This window comes from Delphinapterus leucas, chromosome 1 (assembly GCF_059928025.1).
Source record: "Delphinapterus leucas isolate spDelLeu-1000000601 "Yukka" chromosome 1, BTC_Dleu_Yukka2, whole genome shotgun sequence".
In the NCBI taxonomy this organism is placed as follows: domain Eukaryota; kingdom Metazoa; phylum Chordata; class Mammalia; order Artiodactyla; family Monodontidae; genus Delphinapterus; species Delphinapterus leucas.
Genome location: NC_143129.1, coordinates 74,094,395 through 74,118,539, shown reverse-complemented (window position 1 = coordinate 74,118,539; position 24,145 = coordinate 74,094,395). Strand labels below are relative to the sequence as shown.

Genomic DNA, 24,145 nt, shown 5'->3' with positions numbered 1-24,145 from the left:
TGGGATCTGTGTCCAAATGGGAAGACCTGTCTTCTAGGACCACAGGGGTCAACCAAGGCTACCAAGGCTAGTCAACCAAGGCTAGTCTCATAATTTGCCTGCAGATTCCTTTGGATTTTCTACATCAGCAGTAATGTGATCTAAACCAAGGCTACCAAGGTACCAGTGAGATGAGCCTGACATCTAGGTCTAAAGGGGCCAGTCAGGTGTTGGAATGGGCCAGGAACCTGGTTTTGTGGGAGCCAGCCTGGAGGCTGTGGACATGGGGATTGGCCTGGACCTAGGGTGATCCTGGAGCCTGAGGCCACAGCTGCTGGTCTGAAGGTTGGGTCTGAGGGAAGTCATCTGGCACTACTAGGAGGGCAGACTAGGAGCCTGGGTCTGTAAGAGATTATCTAAAGTCTAGGTCTGCAGGGGCCAGCCTGGCACTGGGACAGGCTGGCAGCTTGGGGTGTGGTAGCATGGGCCCAGCTGGAGTCTGGGTTCATAGAAGCGTAGATTCATGGGAGCTGGTTGGGAGCTGGGGCCACAAGAGTCATGATCTAAGGGAGCTGGCTTGCTCTGGGGTGGTCCAGGAGGCTTGGTTCACTGGAGTCCACCAGGAGCCTGCTGTCACAGAAGCTGCCTGGAGCCACTGGAGTTGTTCAAATTGATGTTTCTAGGAGGGGACAGGCACTAAAAAATCCTACACTGCCATCTTGCTCATTTTACTCCTGTCTCTTCTAAGACTGAATTTTTCTACACACTTGCTAATCACAATATCTGTGTGTTCTTTCTGTGAGTTTTTACTAACTGTAACTGCATTCATTTGCCCAATTTAGCTGTGGAGTCAATACTGACTACTTACATGAGATCAGAGCTGGCCACAGCTTGTCAGGGGCACATGGTAGCAAGTTATTCCAGTGTGCTTTCTAGTCTTAGTATCAATTTGATGTGATTTTCATCTTAATGTGCTAACACAGTCTACCTTCTTTACATCAAAATATAGCATTTTATATAAAAATCACCCTTAATTTCCACAAAATGGCTCCCAGAGTGATTTTTAAATCTGTTTATACTAATTTGCACAGCTGCTAAGTAATTGAAATATGTTGAGATTCTACCAATTCCCCCCCTTCTTTTTTTGAAAAATATTTACATTACAGTCAGCCTTCCATATCCATGTTTCTAGAACCCACAGATACAGAGGGTGATTGTAAAGGACTTGAGCATCCAGGGTATCTTGGTGTGGAGTGAGCAGTCCTAGACTCAATCTCCCATGGATACCAAGGGACTACTGTATATGATTATAATGTCAGAACTTACAATTGGTGTCATGAGCTCTGTGAAAACAGAGACTAGGCGTAACAGACATCTCCATGTTTGTCAACTTACACACACCCTCCATCTCCCACCTACCTCCCCCATCCCTCTTACCTAAGCCTGGCACATGGCACACATATCTGTGCCAACAGATAACAGCAAAGAGTCAGGGAATCAGAGATGAGGTATCAGTTAGGAGTGCTATAACCTACCTGAATGAGTCAAGTGGCTTTTCTGCAGTGGGGAGGGAGCTGGAACATCAACGCAGAGGACAGAGGGCAAGTGCAGATGCACAGCAGGCATACGGCTCGCCAGCATTCCTCACATAAAGACTGGGACTAGGGGACTTCCCTGATGGTCCAGCAGTTAAGACTTTGCCTTCCAATGCAGGGGGTGCGGGTTTGATCCCTGGTCAGGGAGCTAAGATTCCATATGCCTCCCGGCCAAAAAACTAAAACATAAAAACAGAAGCAATATTGTAACAAATTCAATAAAGACTTTTAAAAAAAAAGACTGGGACTTCATCTGTTTATGCTTACAGCCCAAGGTCTGGCTCTTTATAACTGATTAGAAGCTATTTTAAATGAATTATAATTAAAATAATAGCTAATATTTACTGAGGACTTACTAGGAGGTAATCTTGAACTATGTCAAGATTAGTAAACAAGTGTTAACCTGTGAGCCAAGTTAGAAAAATATCTTGTATACGATATGGTTGTTTGCTGGAGTCCTGTTCACTCCTTTATTAGCTCTCATAATTTGCCTGCAGATTCCTTTGGATATTCTACATCAGCAGTAATGTGATCTAAAAACATGATAATTTGTGTCTCCTTTTCTAATCCACATACATTTTTATTTTTCTTGTCTCATTGCTTTGGCCAAGACACCAGTTAATTAATAGATAGTAGCAGTAACTGGAGAAATTCTTGCCTTATTCCTGACTTTGATAGTATTGCTTCTAAAGGCTCACTACCTAAATATGATGTTTGCTGTAGTTTTCTACAAGTTTTTGCAGTTATGAGTGAGTACTGAATTTTACCAAGTTTTTATTAAATCTTCTGAGATTTTACCAATTAACAAGAAGTCATTTTTAAAGATTCCACCATTATTTCCATGAGAGAAAGATAGATAGATAGATAGATAGATTAGAAAGGCTATAAAAACACATGATCAGACTACTCATTCCAGAGAAAATGAAGTGGGCACATTTTTCTCTACTTTTCCAAGAATCCTGGACATTATATATAAAACACAAACACAAGAAGATTCTAAAAGGTGGAGAGAAGAAGTACTGGATAGGGACCTCAAGATCCAAGGAATGACATGGTGGTTAGTTCCCTGGGTTTCCTTTTTGTCATGTATATACCTTGGGCTGTGTGTTAAACAAGTCTGTAACCCAGAAATGCCAATCCCAAGAGAACTCTTCTCTCTCTTGGCAAAGGATGAGAAAAGAGATGGCCTAGCAAGATAGAAGCCTTTAGGCAATAATCACCCTATTCTGGCCAAATGCCACTGGAAAAATGTGGGACCCCACACCATCAGCAAGGCCAAGAGGAAGGCCTAGACCTCCATCTCTCTTGGCAGTAAGGAGGAATCCCTCCTCTTCCCAACTGAGGTGACATCAGAAGAGGCTGAGTGGGAAGACTGAACTTCCATTCCCACCCTGAAGTAATGAGGCACTACTTCCCTCTCTTGCTTGGGATGTTATTGAGCAAGGACAAGGGAAAATTTGGATTTTCACAACCACCCAGTGGTAATAATATCACCTACCCTACCGCCACAGTGTCAAAAATCACTCATCATACCAAAAACCAGGAAAATATCAACTTGAATGAAGAAAAGGCAATCAATAGGCACCAAAACCAAGATGACAGATGTTGGAATTATCTGACAAGGATTTTAAAGCAGCCATCATAAAAATGCTTCAACAAGTAATTATAAAACCCTGGAAATGAAAAAAAAGACAAAACCACTAGAAAGTCTCAGCAAAAGAACAGAATATATGAAGAAGAAACAAAGGGAAGTTTTAGAAGTGAATAATGCAGTAAATGAAATTTAAAAGTCACTTGATGGGCTTAATAGCAAAACGGAGATTATAAAGGAAAGAATCAGTGTACTTGAAGATAGAAAATGCCCAACCTGAACAACAGAAAGAAAATAGACTGAAAAAAATTAACAAGAGACTCAGAGCTCTATGGGGGCAATAATAGAAGATCTAACATTCTTGTTATCAAAGTCTCAGAATGAGAGGAGAAAAAATAAGAATGCTGGGCTAAAAAAAGAAAAACTATTCAAAAAGTATTGAAATTTCTCCAAACTTGGCAAAAAGCATGAATCTACAGATTCAAGAAACTGAATGAACCCCAAAGAAACTCAAAGAAATACATACCAAGACACATAATCAGCCAGCTGAAAACTAACAAAAAAGAAAAAAAAATCTTCATAACAGAGAGAAACTACACATTAACTACAAGGGAAAACAATTTAAATGACTGCTGATTTCTCATCAGAAACCAATGTGGGCAAGAGGAGTAGCATAACATTTTTCAAGTGCTGAAAGAGAAGAACTGTCAATCTAGAATTCTATACCCAGGGTCGGCAAGATTAAGTGCCTTACAAAAGGTGGTAAAAAGGGAGCCAAGAAGAAAGTGGTTGACCCATTTTCTAAGAAAGATTGGTATGATGTGAAAGCACCAGCTATGTTCAATGTAAGAAATATTGGGAAAACACTAGTCACGAGAACTCAAGGAACCAAAATCTCATCTGATGGCCTCAAGGGTCATATTTTTGAAGTGAGCCTTGCTGATCTGCAGAATGGTGAAGTTGTGTTTAGAAAATTCATGCTAATTACTGAGGATGTTCAGGGCAAAAACTGCCTGACTAATTTCCATTGCATCGATCTGACCCATGATAAAATGTGCTCCATGGTCAAAAAATGTCAGACCATGATTGAAGGTCACACTGATGTCAAGACTACCTATGGTTATTTGCTTTGTCTATTCTGTACGCGTTTTACTAAAAAACGCAACAATCAGATTCGGAAGACCTCTTATGCCCGACACCAGCAGGTCCTCCAGATCCGCAAGAAGATGATGAAAATCATGACCCAAGAGGTGTAGACAAATGACTGGAAACAGGGTAAATAAATTCATTCCAGGCAGCATTGGGAAAGACAGAAAATGTCTTCCAATCTATTTATCCACTCCATGATGCCTTTGTTAGAAAAGTAAAAATGCTGAAGAAGCCCAAGTTTGAATTGGGAAAACTCATGGAGCTACATAGTGAAGGTAGTAGTTCTGGAAAAGCTACTGGGGATGCAGCAGGTGCTAAAGTTGAATGAACTGATGGATATGAGCCACCAGTCCAATCTGTTTAAAAATCAGACTTCTAATGGTGACAAATAAAAGATCCTATTTGTGAAAAAAAATAGAATTCTATGCCCAGGAAATGAAGGTGAAATCAAGACATCCTCACTGTGAAGGAAAACTAAAAGTATTTGTCACCATCAGACCTACCCTAAAAGAATGGCTAAAGGAATATCTTGAAACAGAAAGAAAAAAGAAGGAAACTTGGAACATCAGGAATAAAGAAAGAGCAATGGAAAGAGTAAAAATATGGGTTAAATATCATGGACTATCCTTCTCCCTTCTCCTCATTTCTTTCTTTTTATTGGCTGCACCAGGTGGCTTGCAGGATTTTAGTTCCCCCACCAGGGATTTAACCCAGGCCCTGGAAGTGAAAGTACTGAGTCCTAATCACTTGACCGCCAGGGAATTCCCTATCCTTCTCCTCTTGAGTTTTCTAAATTATATTTGACGAAGCAAAAATTATAACATTACCTGATATGGTTCTCAATATGTGGAGAAGATATAGTTAAGATAAGTTATTAAGGAGCGATGGTAAAGGAATCTTGTAAGGGTAATGTTTCTACATGCTAGTTGAACTGGTAAAAAGCCAACATCAGTAAACCATAAGTTACGTATGTTTAATGTAATGCCTTGAGCAGCCATTTAAAAATCTATTCAAAGAGATATACTCAAGATATACTATAGTAAATCAAAATGGAATTATTAAAAAAAATTCAAATAACCTACAGAATGGCCAGGAAAGTAAAACAGAGGAATAAAAAACAGAAGAAACAAGAAGAAAATAAACAATAAAATGGCAGACTTAAGTCATAATATATCAATAATTACATTATATAAATCAATGGAACAGAATAGGTAGCCCAGAATATACCCACACAAGTATAGTCAACTGCTTTTTGACAGAGGTATAAAAGCAATTCAAAATAGACAACTAGTGAAAACATACTGTATAGCACAGGGAATTTTACTTAATGCACTGTGGTAACCTAAATGGGAAGGAAATCCAAAAAAGAGGGAATATATGTATATGTATAGCTAATTCATTTTGCTGTACAGTAGGAACTAACACAACATTGTAAAGCAACTATACGCCAATAAAAATTAATTTTAAAATAAAAAGCAATTCAATATAGAAAGGACAGTCTTTTCAACAAATGGTGCTGGAACAATTGGACAACCATATATTATGGATATAAGCCTCTTGTGGAATAAATGTATTACAAATATGTTCTCCCACTACGTGGTTTGCCTTTTTACTATTATAATGGTTACTTTTGATTAAAAGAACTTCTTAATTTTGCTGTACTATACTCTAAGCCTTCATTTTCTCATCTGTAAACTAGGCATTATGGTAGTATTTCACTCACAGGGTTGTTATGAGGAATAAATAAAAGAATGCAGGTACTCCTGGTACTTAGCAAAGCTCAAAAGATATTATTATTATCCCCAGTGCCACCCTTTTTTCTCTGTATAACCTTTTATTTCCTTCCAGGTTCTCTATTATGAATCTCTGAAAGGTCACATGTGTAACAGAAAATGCTGGCCATATGGAGAAAATTGAGATGACTCATTCTCAATCTCATGACCCCACCTACTTAAAATCCCAGCAGGGGAAAAGATATAAGAGGGTGACTACAAAAGGGAAGTGGGTTCATTTTAGTGACTGACATCCAAAGAGCAATATGCTTTCTTCCACAGCATGCTTCACCTTCATCTTTCTCCTCTGCCAGCTCACAGGTGAGTCCAGCAAGATCTTCCTGTTTTCTGGACTGCCTACCCCATCCTGCTTGTAGCTCCAGGCTTCTGGCTCCACTCTGGGCCTCTGGCTCAACTTAGGAGGCTCTGCTCCCTCATCTAATATTGCTTTTTCTTTTAAAAAAAAACATCTTTATTGGAGTATAATTGCTTTACAATGGTGTGTTAGTTTCTACTTTATTAACAAAGTGAATCAGTTATACATATACATATGTTCCCATATCTCTTCCCTCTTGCGTCTCCCTCCCTCCCACCCTCCCTATCCCACCCCTCTAGGTTGTCACAAAGCCATGATCTCCCTGTGCTATGCGGCTGCTTCCCACTAGCTATCTATTTTACGTTTGGTAGTGTATATATGTCCATGCCACTCTCTCACTTTGTCACAGCTTACCCTTCCCCCTCCCCATATCCTCAAGTCCATTCTCTAGTAGGCCTGTGTCTTTATTCCCGTCTTACCCCTAGGTTCTTCATGACCTTTTTTTTTCTTCTTAGATTCCATATATATGTGTTAGCATATGGTATTTGTTTTTCTCTTTCTGACTTACTTCACTCTGTATGACAGACTCTAGGTCCAGCCACCTCACTACAAATAGCTCAATTTCCTTTCTTTTTATGGCTGAGTAATATTCCATTGTATATATGTGCCACATTTTCTTTATCCATTCATCTGATGATGGACACTTAGGTTGCTTCCATCTCCCGGCTATTGTAAATAGAGCTGCAATGAATATTTTGGTACATGACTCTTTTTGAATTATGGTTTTCTCAGGGTATATGCCCAGTAGTGGGATTGCTGGGTCATATGGTAGTTCTATTTGTAGCTTTTTAAGGAACCTCCATACTGTTCTCCATAGTGGTTGTATCAATTTATATTCCCACCAGCAGTGCAAGAGTGTTCCCTTTTCTCCACACCCTCTCCAGCATTTATTGTTTCTAGATTTTTTGATGATGGCCATTCTGACTGGTGTGAGATGATATCTCATTGTAATTTTGATTTGCATTTCTCTAATGATTAATGATGTTGAGCATTCTTTCATGTGTTTGTTGGCAATCTGTATATCTGCTTTGGAGAAATGTCTATTTAGGTCTTCCGCCCATTTTTGGATTGGGTTCTTTGTTTTTTTGTTATTGAGCTGCATGAACTGCTTGTAAATTTTGGAGATTAATCCTTTGTCAGTTGCTTCATTTGCAAATATTTTCTCCCATTCTGAGGGTTGTATTTTGATCTTGTTTATGGTTTCCTTTGCTGTGCAAAAGCTTTTACATCCTGTGGTCTCTGACTCACAGAGGGTAGGAAGAGACTGGAGGGAGAGGAGAAGGAATGACTTTGGGAGTTGACTGCCCTTCTGACTGTCCCAAGGAACAAAGGGCTGAAAGAAGTGGTGTTGGGTATCAGGAAAACCTGTGTCCTTATCTGGATTCTGCCATGAAGTAGATGAAGAATGTCATCTTCCTCGGACCTCAGCCTTCCTTCATTTTGAGGGTAATTTTAAGAACAAAATGAGATGGTACAGGTGTATATTTATTTACTTAGAAATATATATTTTAAATATTTTAATTCAAATATATTTATAACATTTATACATATACTTCTATGTTTTATATTTATGTAAATATAAATATGTATTATTTAGAAAAATATTTTAAATTATTATGCATTTAACAATCATACTGATGGCAGAGAACATTTGAATTTTCCCTCTTAACCCAAGTAACCCAATCAGTCTCTACTTAGAAAACCAACTCATAGGTAGGCATTTTATATTTAATGCCATGAAGGACTGAGGACTTTTCTATGCCTGTCACAGGTATTCTAGTCTTTCAAGATGTTACTATCTTCAGGGCTCTCAGGAAGGACCAGGAACCCCATAAGTTAGGAATATCTCTCTGGTCATCAAACTCATGGAGAACCACCATGAGGTCTCCCTCTGAGGATTTGGTGTGGCTGGTTCATTTATGTGTGCCCCAGGCCTGCCAGAAGAGAACTGCCCAAGCCCACATAGTAAGTCAGGCCTCGCTATCCTCTCCTCCCCGCCACCTGGTGTCTTGAACTGTTCAGCATCAACAGACTCTCACCCTCTGTGAGTTCGTTAAAAGTTTGCATTTTTAGGAAGCACCTGGTCCTGGAACTGACCCTTACTTTAAAAATCACTCCTTGAACGGAAATGGTGATCAGAAGGGGAACTTGGGGATGGTGAAATGGGGGAGGACATGGCAGGACTTTTCAAAACCCAGGTGCCCACCTGAAACATGACCTGGGTCAGCAGGGTGCAAGTTGCAAGTGTGCGCCCTGCTCCAGGAGGCTGTGGCAGCCTGCGTGCTATACCTTCCGTGATTCAAAGAATAATCTGAGATTGTCATAGAGCCTCCAGTGGGCAGGACTGTGAAAGCAGTGCTGGCCCTGGAGAAGAACTCCTGGGCTTGACTTAGTAGCTATATTATTGTGGATAAATTTCTTAGCCTCTGAACCTCGGTCTTTACAAGTATGTAAGAGAAAATGAAACTTAACTTGCAAATTATTGTCATGTTTTAAATAAGATATCAAATGCAAAACAATATAATAATAATCACCATTTATTAAGCTCCTATTACATCCAAGGCATTTTTCATACAATCTCCTCACAAATCTACGAGATAGATATTATTATCCCCAAAACTTAGGCTCTGAGAGGTCAAGTGTCTTAGGCAAGATTACACAGCTATTAGGAGGTAGAACAGAAACTGAGTTTCCAAACCTAGTGCTCATTTCATCACACCAAACTAATGGCCTAATATTGTACCCTCAGAAATAGTGCTCAATGAATGTGTATTTGAGATGAATCTTCCCCAGAGATTCCTTCCCTCTCCATGTACATGAGGCCAAGGTAGGCAGTGGAAATGCCCAAGAAGAGTAGGGAACTCCATTTCCAGGATGTGAATGCACCAAACAAAAGTCACCCTGGCCAAATTCAGAGGGACCAAGGAACAACTCTTGCAGCCTCAGTATTCTCATCTGGAAAATGGGCACAATTTTATGATGATTATAGGATACAGTAGGGTTGAGGAGACAGTTTATAAAAGGAAATCAGAAAAAGTGGGTGAGGAGGTATTGGGGAGGTGTTGAAAAAGACCAGAAGAGACAAACAAGAGGAACGTTTCGGAGATGAGTGAGGGGCAGAACAGTAGGGAACTTGAATATGAATGTTGCAGGTTAGAACTGGAGTGTTGGCAAAGGTGGCTGGTGAATTGGGAGGCTTGTCAGCCTCTGTTCCATGTACATCTTACATGGTACTGATTGTAAATGCCCTTTCCAAGTACATTAATTAAGGGGAATTTGGGTAAAGAACAGTAGTTTCCAAAGTCGTTTTTTTCTTTTTTAAGCAGTGGTTTCCTTTTATAAAAAGAAAACTTACACAGAAACAAACAACTCTGATACATAGAATTGAAGCCTCCCTGATGGAGGGGGGTAGTTCCATAGCCTCCACCCCATCCCCTACCCCCTTGACCTCCATCTAAGCTCCCAAGAAATACACTGAGGCACTGCCACAGACCTCAAAGGTAGCAGGGACACAGCTTGGGAAACCCTGCCTTAGGAGCCCTTGTTACTAATCCTGGCCTTCCACTCACTTGGCACACATCACTATAACCTTCAGAGCACCAGACTCTTCATCTATAAAATGGGATTGGACTAAGTAGTCCCTAAAATTCCTCCTAGCTTTGAGATGCTCTGATCCTTGGTTTCCATGGTGAGGGTGGCATGACACGGTGGTGCATTCTGATAGAGGCACCCAGTACTGGAAGAGGTGCTCGGGGACCAGGCTGGCAAGCAGGAGGTGGGCTTTACACACTCCGCTATGCTGAGGTCTTCCTCCTAGGTCACCATTCCTTGATTCTGGCTGTACTGGTGGTGCCCCTTCCTCCTAATTTGGCTCCTCCCCTCCACTCAACACATGAGCCTTGGGGGAACAGGTTAAGGGGAGGAGGTGACAGCCAAAAGGAAAGGCAGGTGGCAAAAGGGAGGAGCTGTTGTCCGCTCTTGTTATGAAGAGCATCTTAGGGCTGAATCTTCTGGTGCCAAAAATACCTGAGACTTGGCCAGGGCAGAAAGCAGAGGGTTTCCTGCCCCAGCTTCCTCAACCTCCAGAAGTAGGTTGGTGGGGATGCTTGCTGTAGGAATTATCTCCCTGCGTGGTGATTGGACTTACTCTTTTGCTGTGAATTAGCCAGTAACTGATGTATAGGCGTTAGTGTGCAGACCACCTTCTAAGAAGCTTACCTTACTGAGAAGCCATCCAAAGAAGTTTTGGGAAATCTCACTTTTAGCCATTCTTGCAGAAATGAGACCAAAAAGTGGGAAGCTTTCTCAAAGCCTGTCTCATAACACTACTGCCTGTCGTTTCCTCTTGCCTCCTACCATGTCTCAGGCTGCTCTGTACTTCTCAAAGTGTTTTCACATTTGTATTCACCCTTCATCCTTCCCTAAATCTTGGTGAATAAAGATTATTCTTTTTCTCCTATGAGAGGTAAGAACACTGAAATTCAAATTTACGTTTAGGATGTAAACTGGGGATAAGCTGAAATTCAAAGTGGTAGTGGGAGGTAGCAGTGGAAAGAATGCAGGCCTCTAGAGGAGATGGGGGAACGAACTAGCTTCTCATGTCACTTCTGCCACTTTCCAGCTTGGGGCCTTGGGAAAGTCACTCAGCATCTTGGACCCCCAATGTCTTCATCTATAAAGTGCAGCTTAACCTTTATCACGTAGAGTTGACTTGAGGATCAAGAACGGGAATACCCATTAAACCAAGTATTCATTGCTGGAGTTATTATTACAGTGGAACCAGAATGGAACCCAGGTCTCCTGACCCCCATTTAGGCCATACCTCTAACTTTTTTACACTGCTGCATGTTGCCTGGGAGAAGAGACCATCTCCACATGTCCCTGGATGAGACTCCAGACCCCATCACCAGGTGATCTGGAACCTAATGCCTGTAGATCAGTGATCCGCTAACTCACAGCAAAATGGTGCGTCCAGTCACCACCCGTGGGAATAGCTCCTCATGGGGAATTTCAAGTGGAAAATGAAGTGACATTCATGGTGGAATTTCAGGGGGTAGGTGTGAGAAAGTGTTGAAGACTTCCTCAGGGAAGGGCTTTGAACTAGCATTTATGGGTCTTAAATAAGACTTAGATGGACAGAGAAAAGGATAAAGCACCAATAAAAGTGTGATGTTAGGACGTAAACTGGGGATAAGCTGAGGAAGGAGCCCTGGCTGCTTGTCTGGTGGTAGTAAGTGGGTGGCAGTCCAAGGCTTCATATCTTCCCACAACATCAACTATTGCTGGCCTAGGAACAAAAGCCCTGATACAATCTCAGATTGTATCTCAGATACAATCAGATACAATCAGATACAATCAACCTGGGACATGTGATACCCCTGAACTAATTACTATGCAGAGGAAGGCTACCACTTGAGTTGAGTTACCCAAACCATATGGCTGCTACAAAATGAGGAAGGACTGAAATGAATGCAGAGGAGGCAAGTTACAACATTCACCACATTGATCCAGGTAGGAGGGTAGATGAGTCTCATGGGGCCCAATCCTCCCTGGCATTGTAGATAGGTGTTAGTAGCTACTCATTCTCTAGGGCCTTCTGATCACACAGGTCATGTTACATCCCCCACCCCCATCATGTGTTCCCTAAGTAGTGTCATTTCCCCTTTCACAGCACATGTTGTTACTCATTTAATGACTCTCTCCCAATTCCATGAGTGCAAGGATCATGACTATCTTGCTCCCCAGTTATACCCTCAGCTCCTAAACAGTGCCAGGCACAAGTATGGAACTAAACATATTTTAGTTAAAGGAAGGAATGACTGAATGAGCAGAGCATGACTTACCTAGACATGGTAAAACCCTATAGGGTCACACATCACAGGTGGAGAAGCCATCAGAGAAAGGGGAGCTTCAGTTCAGTCTTAGAAGCTGAGAAGAGAAGTGTCTTGTTTCTGGACCCCCTTTCACAGTCAACTGGGAAGAGGAAACAAAACTGGTTAGGACTTAACCAACCCAGGCCCCTAACGTCTGAGCTCACATTTAGGGAATGGCATGGAACTACTTTCTTCTTTTACGACTCTTCTCCTCACCCTGAAGATACAATAAAGATAGACCAATATCTTCCGCCTAGGTTCATGTAGGCAATTTGCACTGTATTGTCCTCCAATTTCATTCTAACAAGGAACAATGAATTTGGAGATATTTTCTTATATCTCCACACAATTGACATTTCTTAAAATGTACCCTAGGAAGATAGCACCATGTATATAAAGATGTAAAAAGAACAATTAATTATTCATGGCTTAAGTGCATGCACACATGCTAAAACACTAAAACCACATCCTTACAATTTTGTCACCTCCTTGACATATACATGTCCCCCAAACCTCACATGAAAATTAAAATACTCAAAGGTGCCCTCATCCAAGAATTGAACCTACTTGGGTGCAAGTGATATCCAATCTTTATTTGACTGCAAAATATTCACCCCTTCCATCTCATGGTTGAAGTAAGAGAATGAATACATTAATTGATAAATCAAAAATTCAAATAAAACTGGTTTTGTCTCTAACATTTACTGGAAATATTTTGACACCCCATGAGATGATCAAAGAGAGAGTAATGAAAAACCATCCTCCCTTAGTATTAGAGTAGCAGGGAGGGTAGCTTTTTGGAAAATCAGCTTACTTAACAGGATGATTTGATAAAGGCTTGAGTGATCCAAAGTATATATGCATATATATAAATTATAGGGGAAAACTGTTTGAAAACAGGAATCAGCTCCTAAAAGGCATTTACTCAGGAAGAGAAACAAGTACTTTTAGAGATAAATTTAGCAAAAAATTTGGTCAAGATCCAAGACCTGTTATCAAGGGGCTAGGTCAACATTTGGTAGCACCAGATTCCCTTACTCTGGGGGCACTGGTAGAGCAGCTTGTACTTGAAGGAAGGTCACCAAAGGACTTGAATGGTAAATCGGGATTCCATGAGACCCCAGGGCTTCAGAGTTGACACCTGAGCCCTTGAGGGAACTGAAGAAGGGGACTAATGGAAAGGGCTGGAGCTGGTACAAATGCCAAGGGACCTTCAAACTGAGCCATAGTGGAAAGAGTCCAGACTCCAGGGCTGGAGTGACATTGGGTTAAATCCTCAAATTATCACCTGCTAGCTTTGTGCCCTTGGAAAAGTTACTTACTTTTTTTGAATCTCAGGTTTGTTTTTGTTTTTTTAATCAAATTCAGTTAACAAACTTTTGCTGTAAAGGGCCAAATAGTAAAATTTTAAGCTTTGCAGGCAGTATGATCTCTGTCACAACTATCCAACTCAGCCTTTGTAGTGGAAAAGCAACCATAGACAATGTGCAAAGGAAAGAACATGGCTGTGTTCCAATAAAACTTTATTTTCAAAAACAGGGGGCAGGCCAGGTTTGGCCCATGGGCTAGTTATTAGGTTGCTGCTCAGCTGACCACTTCTGGAAGCTTTTTCAGCAGCCATTCTTAACTGTTTTTCACCTGGAGCCACAAAATCAGTGATGGTTGTTTGCAAGTCATGCTTTCTGAGGTGAATTAAGATTGCACTGAAACAGAAATTTGGGAGGCAGGGAGCTGTAAATCCCTACTACAATTCCTGATAGTTCAGGTTAAACATCACAAGGTAGCCTGGGCATATTCCAGAGCTCCCAGTCACTCACCCTTTTCCTTTCCACTCAAGGAAGGATATTGGAATTCAAGTGGATGAGAACCTCATTTGGGGATGAGCTTGAATTCACTCCCATCCACCATAAAATAGAAAGATAAATCATCCTCAAACTTCTAAGCTATCACTATCTTTAAAGACTTACAGCTTGCCTCCCAGTGCCCTGGTTTGTGCTTAAGAACCTCTGTCCCAGGTCAGATAGACTGTTACCTTCTTCATTTGCAGCAAAATCAGCTCTCCCAGGAGCAATCTGGGAGTCCTAAATGGAGCTTGGACAGTAACCTCCCCACTTATCACCCCACAGGAACTTGTCGAGGATGCAGCCGACCTCATGGTCTACCTCAGAGCTTGGTCTTTTCAGCCAGAGATCTCTGGGAATGGGGTGGGTTTGCCTGTAGTCACCCCTTTCAGGCAGAGAGTTCTGACCTCAGTGCCTTTGTGTGAGTGAGGTTCCAAAGGGTTTCCCAGGACTGGTTGGGTTTGACTGAGAGGGTTTCTTGGGACCTTTCCAGGACCCAAAGGGAGTGAGTAATTGGTGGCAAGGTCAGGAACTCAGGTTTATTTTATGGTTCTCTGTTTCTGCAGGGCCAGCCGCCTCTGGAGTACTGAAGAAGCTAGTTGGTGCCCTTGGTGGGTCTGTGAATTTCCCACTGAATCTCTCAGTAGATCCAATTGACAGCATTATCTGGGTCTTCAACACAACCACTCTCGTCACCATACAGCCAAAGTTGGCAGACAAAAAAGCCCTTATCATAGTGACCCAACATCGTAACAAGGAAAGGGTGAATTTCCCGCATGAAGGCTACTCCCTGAAGCTCAGCAAACTGAAGAAGAATGACTCAGGTGTCTACCGTGTGGAGATACACAGCTCAACCCTCCAGGATCCCCTAACCCAGGAGTATGAGCTGCGTGTCTATGGTGAGCAGAACCAGTTCTAAAGGTGGATGACTGCCTTCTTAAAATGGTGAACTCCCTGATATTGGAGCTGTTCAGACAAAGGCTGGATAAACCCTTGGCAATAAAGTGGAAGAGGGAACTCATGCATGGATGAAGTAGATATAGCCAACCCTTGAAGTCCCCTCTTAGATATTCAGTAAGAAGGATTGTGGTGCAGCAGATAGGCTTTATGAGAAGTGACAATCACGCAGGTCAAACGTTGGCTTCTCTACTTACTAGTTACATGGCCTTAGACAAGTTACTTGATCTCTTTGAAACTTAGTTTCCATATCTGTAATGGGGAGTAAAGTGATACCTATCTTAGAAAGATTATCAGGTATAACTATCAATCACACCTCTTCCCGTGAAGATTCTAACCAAATGAGAAATAGACACAAGAATCAGAAAGGAAGATAAAAATATCAGCTTTATTTTTTCTGGTAAACCTGGATAATAAAAATACTTTCCCCGAAGTCTAGACTTTGGTGCCTATTCAGGGAAAATGAACTTATGAAACAATTACTCAACCAGCTAAAAGAATAGCTGCCTTTCTCACTGAGCTGCAATATCAGGGATACCAGGAGATGGGCCTGCAGGTTTGCATGTAGGAGGTAGACCATGCACCTTGATCCAGGTGTGTCCTCCATATAGATATAGTTGAAAAGAATGGAAGACATGCATTCTGCAGGCAAACTAGCAGGGGTGGGGGGAGGGGGGAGGGCAAACCACATTTAAACAGCAATCATAACAGCCCAAACATGTAAATAGAGAAATGTAGATGAGGGATGTCAGACTCACCATCTCAGCAACGAAACAATTGCTCATCCTCTGAAAGAGTGAGCACAAGGTCGAGAGGGGAACCAGAAGTGTTGCTCCAATACCTTTGTTCTCTCCTAGAGAGTAAAGTGAGTCTCTTCAAGGAAGCCTGAGGACAGGGGAATAGGGAGCCTCCAAAAAAGATAAAACTAATGAACATCTAAAATGCTTTTAACACAGTGCTTACCATATGCTTACCATAGTGCTTACCACAGTGCTTACCATAAATGGCAGCTCATTCTTGTTGCATTGTAATTATTTCTATTACTACTGTTGTTGTTTTATGGCTGTGGGCAATATGACCTAGATAGTTCTCTTCCCCAGATAAGAATGAGAATTCTGCTCTGAATTGCTACTTCCTCTCCACTCTGTAGCACACCAGGGAGATTCAGGTCCAAGGTTTACAAGAATAATGCAGAAAAAATGAGGGCTATGGGCATAGTTTCCACACTTGGTTGTCTATTTCTCTTTTACAGAGCACCTGTCAAAGCCCAAAGTCATCATAGGTCTGCAGAACAATAAGAATGGCACATGTGTAACCAATCTGACATGTTCCATGGAACAGGGAGGAGAGGATGTAACTTACAGCTGGAAGTCCCTGGGACAGGCGACCAATGAGTCCCATAGTGGCTCCACCCTCCCGATATCCTGGAGGCAGGAGAAAAGGGATATGACCTTCATTTGCATGGCCAGAAACCCCATCAGCAGCAACTCCTCAAACCCCATCTTTGCCTGGAAGCTCTGTGAAGGTGACTGTCTCTCCTCTTTCTCCAGGAGCCCCTGGTCTTAGGACCTATATCTTCTTCAGCTCCTGGTCCCCCATGGGAACAAGCCCTTTGTGAAAACTGGAAGCCCTGGGGAAGTCATCAGACTGGGAGGAAGGTTGCAATTGCTCCAAAAGTTGGGTCATTTTCCCTAGCTGACTCTTCTCCCTGCCCTGTGCCTCCACCCATTCTCTCTTTAAAGGTGCTGCTGGTGGCCTGGATACCACTGTGATCCTCAAACTCCTGTTGTCACTCACCCTGCTCTGTTTCATTGCACTGGTGCTAATTATTTTGATCATACGAAGAGAAAGAAGAAAAGGTAGAGCATGAACTATTTTTGTCTTCACCCTCAATCATGCATTTTCTCCTTCACTCATTCAACAGTATGTTGGACTGTGTGCCAAGCTTGGTGTTAGGCACTAAGGATGCAGAAATGAAGAAGCCATCATCTCTGTCCTAAAGGACAGCACCAGCCATCTGTACTCCTTAATTCTGGAGTGGAGAGAATACCTAAGCCCTTAACTTCTCTCCTAAGACAAAGGTTCTCCTAGTTCCTTCTCCAGTGCCTGCCCTTCTCCTTCCCCTCAGAGGGACTTACTAGTGTATCCCTCCTGCTGACACAGGTCACACACGGTTGACTCTGCTCCCCTGACTGGGAGGCCATGGCCTTCAACTCTGAGGTCCACAAACCAGCACCGTCCGTTCAGCCCATCCCTGTCAGAGCCCCCAATCCATCCCAGTTCTCTCCATTGGATCAACTCCAGAGACTTCTCTCTACCCCCCACCTCAGTCTAGATACATTACTCCTGGAGAAGCCTTTCTCTGTCTTTCTCCAGGCTGTACCCCATGCTCTGTGTCCCTAAACCCTGCTGATTTGTCTTCTCGGGTTCCCACTGATGCTGTCCACTCAGGGTATTGGGGAGGAACCTAAGCGTTCGTTGGGTACGAACTGCAAACTTTGAGATATTCTCTCCCTCCTGTAAACACTGTAAAAGCATTTCTGATCTCCTCTGCTTCCTCTTTTGGCTGCCTTTGTCCAGAAATTGGGAAGTGAAGTGATGAGGGTGACCAGTTCATCTTGGGGTTCCTGGGTTTAGCACTGAAAGTCTCATGTCCTGGAAAACCCTTCAGTTACAGGGAAATCAAGATGGTTGGTCACCCTAAGTGGGTCATCCAGATGGTGGGCCAATGGGGGTGGCCAGGGGAAGGAGGAGCCAGCTCTGATTCTCTCCCAACTTGGTTTCAGAGTCCATTGAAGAGAAGAAGGGACTGAACCTTCATCCAGAAACTCTTAACTACTCCCCCACTTTTGGAGAGACCTCGGAGTACGACACAATCTCTTACTTAAATGTGAGTTCTTTCCCGTCTTTCCTGGGGCCTGATTCTCCTCTCTGAGGCCCTCCTTGTTTTACTTGAGATTTTTCCATGGATTTGGGCAACATGGGAAATGAAAATGTATAACCCTTTAAACCCAATGTACCTGTGTCTCCCCCAAGTCTTCATGGATTCTCTCTTGTGCAGGAACTGGTGGCCCCTGGAGCATCTGGCTCTGACCTAGCCAGTAACGCTCACACTGTGATTTACGGAATCACTCCTTCCCCTCCACTGTTCAAAATGGCCACTCAACGGACCCAATTCCTTTTGCATAGGATGGCGGGTAGAGAAATGTGACTTTGATATGATGTTTGAGTTATGGTATCAGAAAACTGGCTTTAGAGATGCCATTTCCTCTGAGGCAACTCAAGGAAGCATCAGGAGGGGGCTCAGAGGGTCCATGGTGGCTCTGGGCCCTCACTCAAGGCTTCCCAAGTGTGGGTCGCCAAGCTGCAGTGAACAAACACAAGGTTAATTCAAAGAAAACTCTTTGAAAAGAAAATCCTAAGACTAAGGTTTAAAGAAATGCAAATAACAAGAGACAATTTGTAGACAAGAACTAGGTAGACAGCTTCAAAAGGTCCACTGGCAAAAATCATTGCAGCCGAGGCTAGGCTTGCTCCTTAGGGTTCATAGTGCCCTTTCCACATTGGCCCACTTAATGAAGAAATAAAAGCACTTTGGAGCTTCAAAAATCTTAGTTTTACCCCAGCCTTCAGTGTCTCCTGATCAGGATGCATCTTCTTACACTTATCCACAACTTTTCCAAGAGGAGATATTATGTTTCCTCTTCGAAGTTGTTGGTGTCCTGAGAGCTCCTTCCTTCCTCACAGGGGTGACCTCTTTGTGCTTCACTCAGCCCGGCTTCTGTCAAAATCGATCACTTTGTCACCATCCTCCCTCTTCCCCTGCTCAAGACACATTCCCTGGAGACCACAAGACTGTCCTAGATGTTCAGGAATAAACTTCACTGACCCAGGATATTTTTCTCCAGCCTGGAAGGAGCTTTTGTTATTGCTGTCATTGTTTTGTTTTGTTTTGTTTTGTCCCTTTAGTCATCATTTCTGATTTGCCCCATAAGCTCTTTTGACTGATGGAAAAGTTTATTTCCAACATTGACAATATGATTTCAAATTATCCTTTAATAACCTTAGGAGGCTCATAGCTCATGGGACTTATATATCTTACATATTTATTAAGTAATTTTTTATTAAGTAATTTAAACGAGATACAGTTTAAACAAGATACAGTTTTAAAATAATGCAATTTCTTCTTTTTTAAATTTTATTTATTTTTGGCTGCATTGGGTCCTTGTTGCTGTGCACGGGCTTTCTCTAGTTGTGGTGAGCAGGGGCTACTCTTCGTTGCGGTTCACAGTCTTCTCGTTGCAGTGGCGTCACTTGTTGCAGAGCACGGGTTCTAGGCACATGGGCTTCAGTAGTTGCAGCTTGCAGGATCTAGAGCACAGGCTCAGTAGTTGTGGTGCATGGGCTTAGTTGCTCCGTGGCATGTGGGATCTTCCCAGACCAGGGCTCGAACGCGCGTCCCCTGCATTGGCAGATGGATTCTTAACCACTGTGCTACGAGGGAAGCCCGCAATTGCTTCTTGAAAAAAGTCATTAATAATTACAATAGCAGTCACTGACAAGAGCACTTCCCACTCCCCCATTCAGGTTCCAGAACCCTCTCTTCTCTCTCACCATCTCCTCCCACCTCTGTTTTCCCTTCTCTGGATTCTGGATGTCTCTTTGGCCTTGTCTATGTGACCCAGGGGTTTGGCGATGATTTCTTTTGTTTGTTTTTTGTTTTTTAACAGAGCACTGTACCAGAGGAAAATGCAGTGAATACACTTTATTCCACTGTGCAAATACCCCCAAAGGTAAGAAGCTTTAGAGCTGAGTTTTATCTTAGCTGTCCCATCCTTCTTCCTGTTTCAAGTTTAGCTAGAATTTCTTGGGCCCCAGAGATCTCATTTTCCCTGGTACTAAAAGACGCACCAGGATACCCATTCCCTTTGCTTAAGGTTACACAAGTATGTGGGGAATAGAATTGTGTTTTAGGAGTGAAAATGGGGGTAATGTGGAACAAATAGAGTAGGAGAGAGGTTCCAGGTGGGATCAATAGGGAAAATCAGCAGGATCCTGACTGAGGGCCTGGGAAAAGTTCCATGGCTTAGGCTGTGCCTGGGAGAAAGGGATGGCTGGGGAGACAATTCTGGCTTGTTTCTGAGCCACTAGTAAACTGGAGGCAGGAGAGCGTTCCTCTTCTTTTCCATGGTCTAGCTATGTTACATGTGATTTGCAACTTCTCCCCAGTCAAGCTACTAACGTAGTAAGCTTTTAAAGCTTATTCCTTCACAGATCACACTTGGCAGAAGCCAGGAATGCCTTCCTGTCTCCTCTCCCAACCACATCAGAAAAATGAGGATGGGTAATGCACTTTGCCTAGTAATAGGAAAGGTTGGTTTGGATAGATCATTAGAAGGAAAGTTGAGTTCATTAAGCATTCAACAAGATAAATGTGGGTTAGGCTTGAGGAGTAGTTTTTCTAAGGTCAAAATGATTAAACAGTGGGAGAAAGCATAGCGAGAGGTTTAGGTTGGGTACCCTTGGCAATGAAGAGTGTCTGGGATGGTGGGGTCTCCTGGGGGGACCCATAGTTCTGCTCCTCTTCAGTGTTCTGCATCCTTATGTCTGCCCAGCAGGTGGAGAAATCCCACTCACTGCCCACGTTGCCAGACACACCAAGGAAATTTACCCATGAGAATGTCAACTAAGCAGCCATGTGCTCCAAAGAAAATGGTCAAAAGAATCCACTGACTTAATCAAAAACATCAAGGAAGAATGAAGGACACTGACTTCCTTCCAGAATAAAGTATCCCTTAGGTTCCTACAGACTTATGAGTTCCTAATCTGGGAATTTCCTGGTGGTCCAGTGGTTAGGACTCTGTGCTTTCACTGCTGAGGTCCGGGGTTCAATCCCTGGTTGGGGAACTAAAATCCCACAAGCAGTGTGGTGAGGCCACAAAAAAAAAAAAAAAGAGAGAGAGAGAGAGTTCTTAATCCTACCCACTGCTGAGAAATCTCTTCAAATCCAGAATCCCTCCTGGAAATGTGATTGTGAATTTATCAGCCAACTCAAAGCAAGGGCTTAGAAGCATCTCTGTTGAAATGTAAATGCAGTTTCACACATTTGAATGACAGCTCCCATTCCAGGGTTTGGAGATGAGGAATATACCAAGGGTTTGGTTGCCAAGAGGGCAAGAACTTCGGAGCAGCCAGCTGACGTTCCCCGCAGAAGAAGAAGACAGCAGTCAGAAATGGATTTATTTACTGACTCATCAACGACATGCCTGGCACTGCGCTGAGCTTACTGTGATTTTCGTCAGATGTGCTCTCTGTTCTCCTGAAACTGGCCCTTCATGAATTATTTCCGTGGGCAGTGGCATCAGGCCTGACCACTGATTCCCAGCACCCAGGGGGTCAGGTGTGGATTCACAGGACCTGGGAGTCAAAGAACACAAGGACAGAGAAGCCAGGTAGAAGACTCAATTTGGCTGAGTGAAAACTCAGAAGTGTGATTGACCACTGCCCCAGCTTCATTTACACTTCTGTGCTGCAAGGGAGAAACCCAGGCCTTAGGCCTATGCAGGAGCCCATCTCAGTGGAAGAACTGCCCTGAAGACATACTTTGAATCTATTTATAAGAGACTTGCAGACATTTAAAGTTGTTTAATTCATTCAATGAATATTTATTAGGAACCTCTGTTAGGTCAGTCTAGCAAATAAGACAGACATGATCCCTGCCCCCCATAGAGCTCACCTTTTTAATGAAATGAGAAATATGTGGAGGGAGAGGGCTGCTTTGGATGTCTTCCTGGACACACATCTTGAATGGAAATGTTGGAAAGGGATCTGAGGTCTCAGGTCTAGGGTTGTGAAGTGTTTCCTTTATTCAAGGGAAAACAACTTCTGCACTGGGGGAGTACAGTGCCTCACAAGCAGTGCAGCACTCTTCCTGAGGGATTTTGGACAAGAGTGAGTTTTACAGAGTTTTAGAAGAGGCAACTTAGACACAGGGCATGATCGGCTAAGAGGTGGGGATTTCCCTATAAGTTCTAGTTTCTAGGGTAAAAGGTGAGCTAGGGAAAGCTGAGTTAGAGGATTGTTATTAGTGGATGTTAGGTTCCTGGACAGGTGTTTCCCATAAGCGCAGGCTGACTTAGGCTTAGATTCGTGATGTGGACTGGACCACGGGGGCAGCTACCATTTTGTGGGTCCAAATATATGAATTATTAGAAATGAAGTGAAGAAATGTGTGTTAAAGTTTGTGAAAGGAGAAAATATCTGCTCTGTGTGGAAAGGCCCACATGGGAGAAGAGCAAGTCCACTGGCTGACAGCCAAGCTGAGCTTCCAGCCGACAGCCAGCACCAGCTGCCAGCCACGAGAGTGAAGCCATTCTGGATATTCCATCATTCTTGACACCTCAGCCAATACCACGTGAAGCAGAAGAACCAGCTAGGCAATCCAGCGAATAGTAAGAAATTTAAAAATTGTTGTTTTAAACCATGAGAGAGAGAGAGAGAGAGAGAAAGAGAGAGGAAATATCTAGAAAAAAAAGAAACTTCCGATAGGGCTTCCCTGGTGGCGCAGTGGTTGAGAGTCCGCCTGCCGATACAGGGGACACGGGGTCGTGCCCCGGTCCGGGAAGATCCCACATGCCGCAGAGTGGCTGGGCCCGTGAGCCATGGCCGCTGAGCCTGCGCGTCCGGAGCCTGTGCTCCGCACCGGGAGAGGCCACAACAGTGAGAGGCCCGCGTACCGCAAAAAAAAACTTTCATATATAAAATGGCCAATATAAGAGCTAATAAGCTGTCAAGAAAAAAACTAAAAGGGAGGGGACCAACAGAACAGTCTGAGGCTGATTTGAGGGGAAACAAAGGTTGTGAGTAGGAGGCAGTCCCCCAGCTCTGAGGAACCTGGAGGAGGGCCCAGCTGGCCTCCACGTGGAGCCGTGCAGATGTAGATGAGAAAAAATAATTTTCCTCTGCCCTTCTGGGTTCTTGGCTGGGACCCCACAATAAAAAGATTAACAGAAGAAAAACAAACACGTTTAATAACAAGTATTCCTCCTATATACATGTGAGATACCCAGGAAAACTGAATAAGCCTCCCTGAAATGGCCTCTTCCATCACCATCTCCAGACAAAAGAAGACGGAGGTGGGGGCAGTTATGGGAGGTTATCAGGCAAAGCACAGTACCACATGATTGTTATGCAGTTTTAAATCACTGCCCTCTCCGTTGATGAGTTTTTAGAGTTTAGTCACCCCCCTCCTCCTGGTACAGAGAAGGAGACACCCTTGCAAATGGAGATTTCTCTTGTAAATGTAAATGTCTCTTACAAAAGGGTAACTTCTACTCTTTTCAGAGCTCTTCCTATGTCTGTTGTTTCTTAAAAGTAATCAGCATAAAATAATCCTTATGCCAAAGAGACATATTTTTGAGGTGACAAATTCTGCTCCCCTTCACAGATGTGTCCTTTCTGAGACACCACATCAAATAGAGTGTGATTCACATATAAATATTGTAAATGTCTGTATTTATTACTACAATTACCTTTTTAATAAAATAAACATGTCTTGAGGAAGATTTTTTTTTTCTAATTCTCGCAAAGATTGGTGTGGGGTGGAATGGGGTGGAGTGTAGCTATAGCAGCACTTGGAGGGGAGGGTGATCTACATTGGAGCCAGAAGGGGAAGCTACCAACTGAGTATATGTGTGACCGGCACTGATGCCACCTCAGCTGTGACACTGTACCACATCTTCATGGCCTAGGGTGAAGCCAGTGTGGCATTCATCATGACACAAAATTTAAGGGAGCACCAAAACACTCAGCCATCAAGGTAAATAATATTTTTGTGCAATATTTAGAAAAATCAAAATTAATGCGAAAAATCCATTACGGGTGAAGGAGTGTTTCCCTTCTTTCCCCTCTTAGTTCTTTTGGCTAGCAATTAAAATGACATAAGGCAGATTAACAGGAGAAAATCAAATTTATTACATGCACAGTAGGAATCCATATAAGTATGAAGAATTT

The 24,145-nt window shown here is 42.8% G+C and overlaps 1 protein-coding gene and 2 pseudogenes across 3 annotated transcripts in view; 2 read left to right on the top strand and 1 right to left on the bottom strand.

Moving 5' to 3' along the window:
• Positions 1–2,808: 2,808 nt before the first annotated feature.
• Positions 2,809–4,693, top strand: LOC111167093 (small ribosomal subunit protein eS1 pseudogene; annotated as a pseudogene).
• Positions 4,694–6,284: 1,591 nt separating this feature from the next.
• Positions 6,285–23,691, top strand: SLAMF7 (SLAM family member 7). 2 transcript variants are annotated; one of them, XM_022559520.2, is made up of 7 exons: positions 6,285–6,407; positions 14,743–15,075; positions 16,386–16,658; positions 16,876–16,992; positions 17,920–18,023; positions 19,864–19,926; positions 20,752–23,691. In XM_022559520.2, the coding sequence occupies exons 1-7, from the start codon at positions 6,353–6,355 to the stop codon at positions 20,821–20,823; spliced, it is 1,017 nt and encodes a 338-aa protein (XP_022415228.1). In that variant the 5' UTR covers positions 6,285–6,352; the 3' UTR covers positions 20,824–23,691. The 2 variants fall into 2 exon arrangements, with proteins under 2 accessions (XP_022415228.1, XP_022415227.1); XM_022559519.2 differs by having other exon boundaries at positions 20,749–23,691.
• LOC111167023 (T-lymphocyte surface antigen Ly-9-like) overlaps positions 19,314–24,145 on the bottom strand; it is a 38,587-nt pseudogene continuing 33,755 nt past the window's right edge. The window contains exon 5 of the transcript XR_016393460.1: positions 19,314–24,145. This exon is cut by the window's right edge and continues 26,316 nt beyond it. The product of XR_016393460.1 is annotated as a T-lymphocyte surface antigen Ly-9-like (transcript).

Coding starts and splice junctions, on each gene's coding strand:
- SLAMF7 (XM_022559519.2), top strand. CDS start 6,353: ATGCTTTCTTCCACAGCATGCTTCACCTTCATCTTTCTCCTCTGCCAG. Junction 18,024..19,863: donor ACACAATCTCTTACTTAAAT/GTGAGTTCTTTC, acceptor GTTTTTTAACAG/AGCACTGTACCAGAGGAAAA. Junction 19,927..20,748: donor CTGTGCAAATACCCCCAAAG/GTAAGAAGCTTT, acceptor ATGTCTGCCCAG/CAGGTGGAGAAATCCCACTC.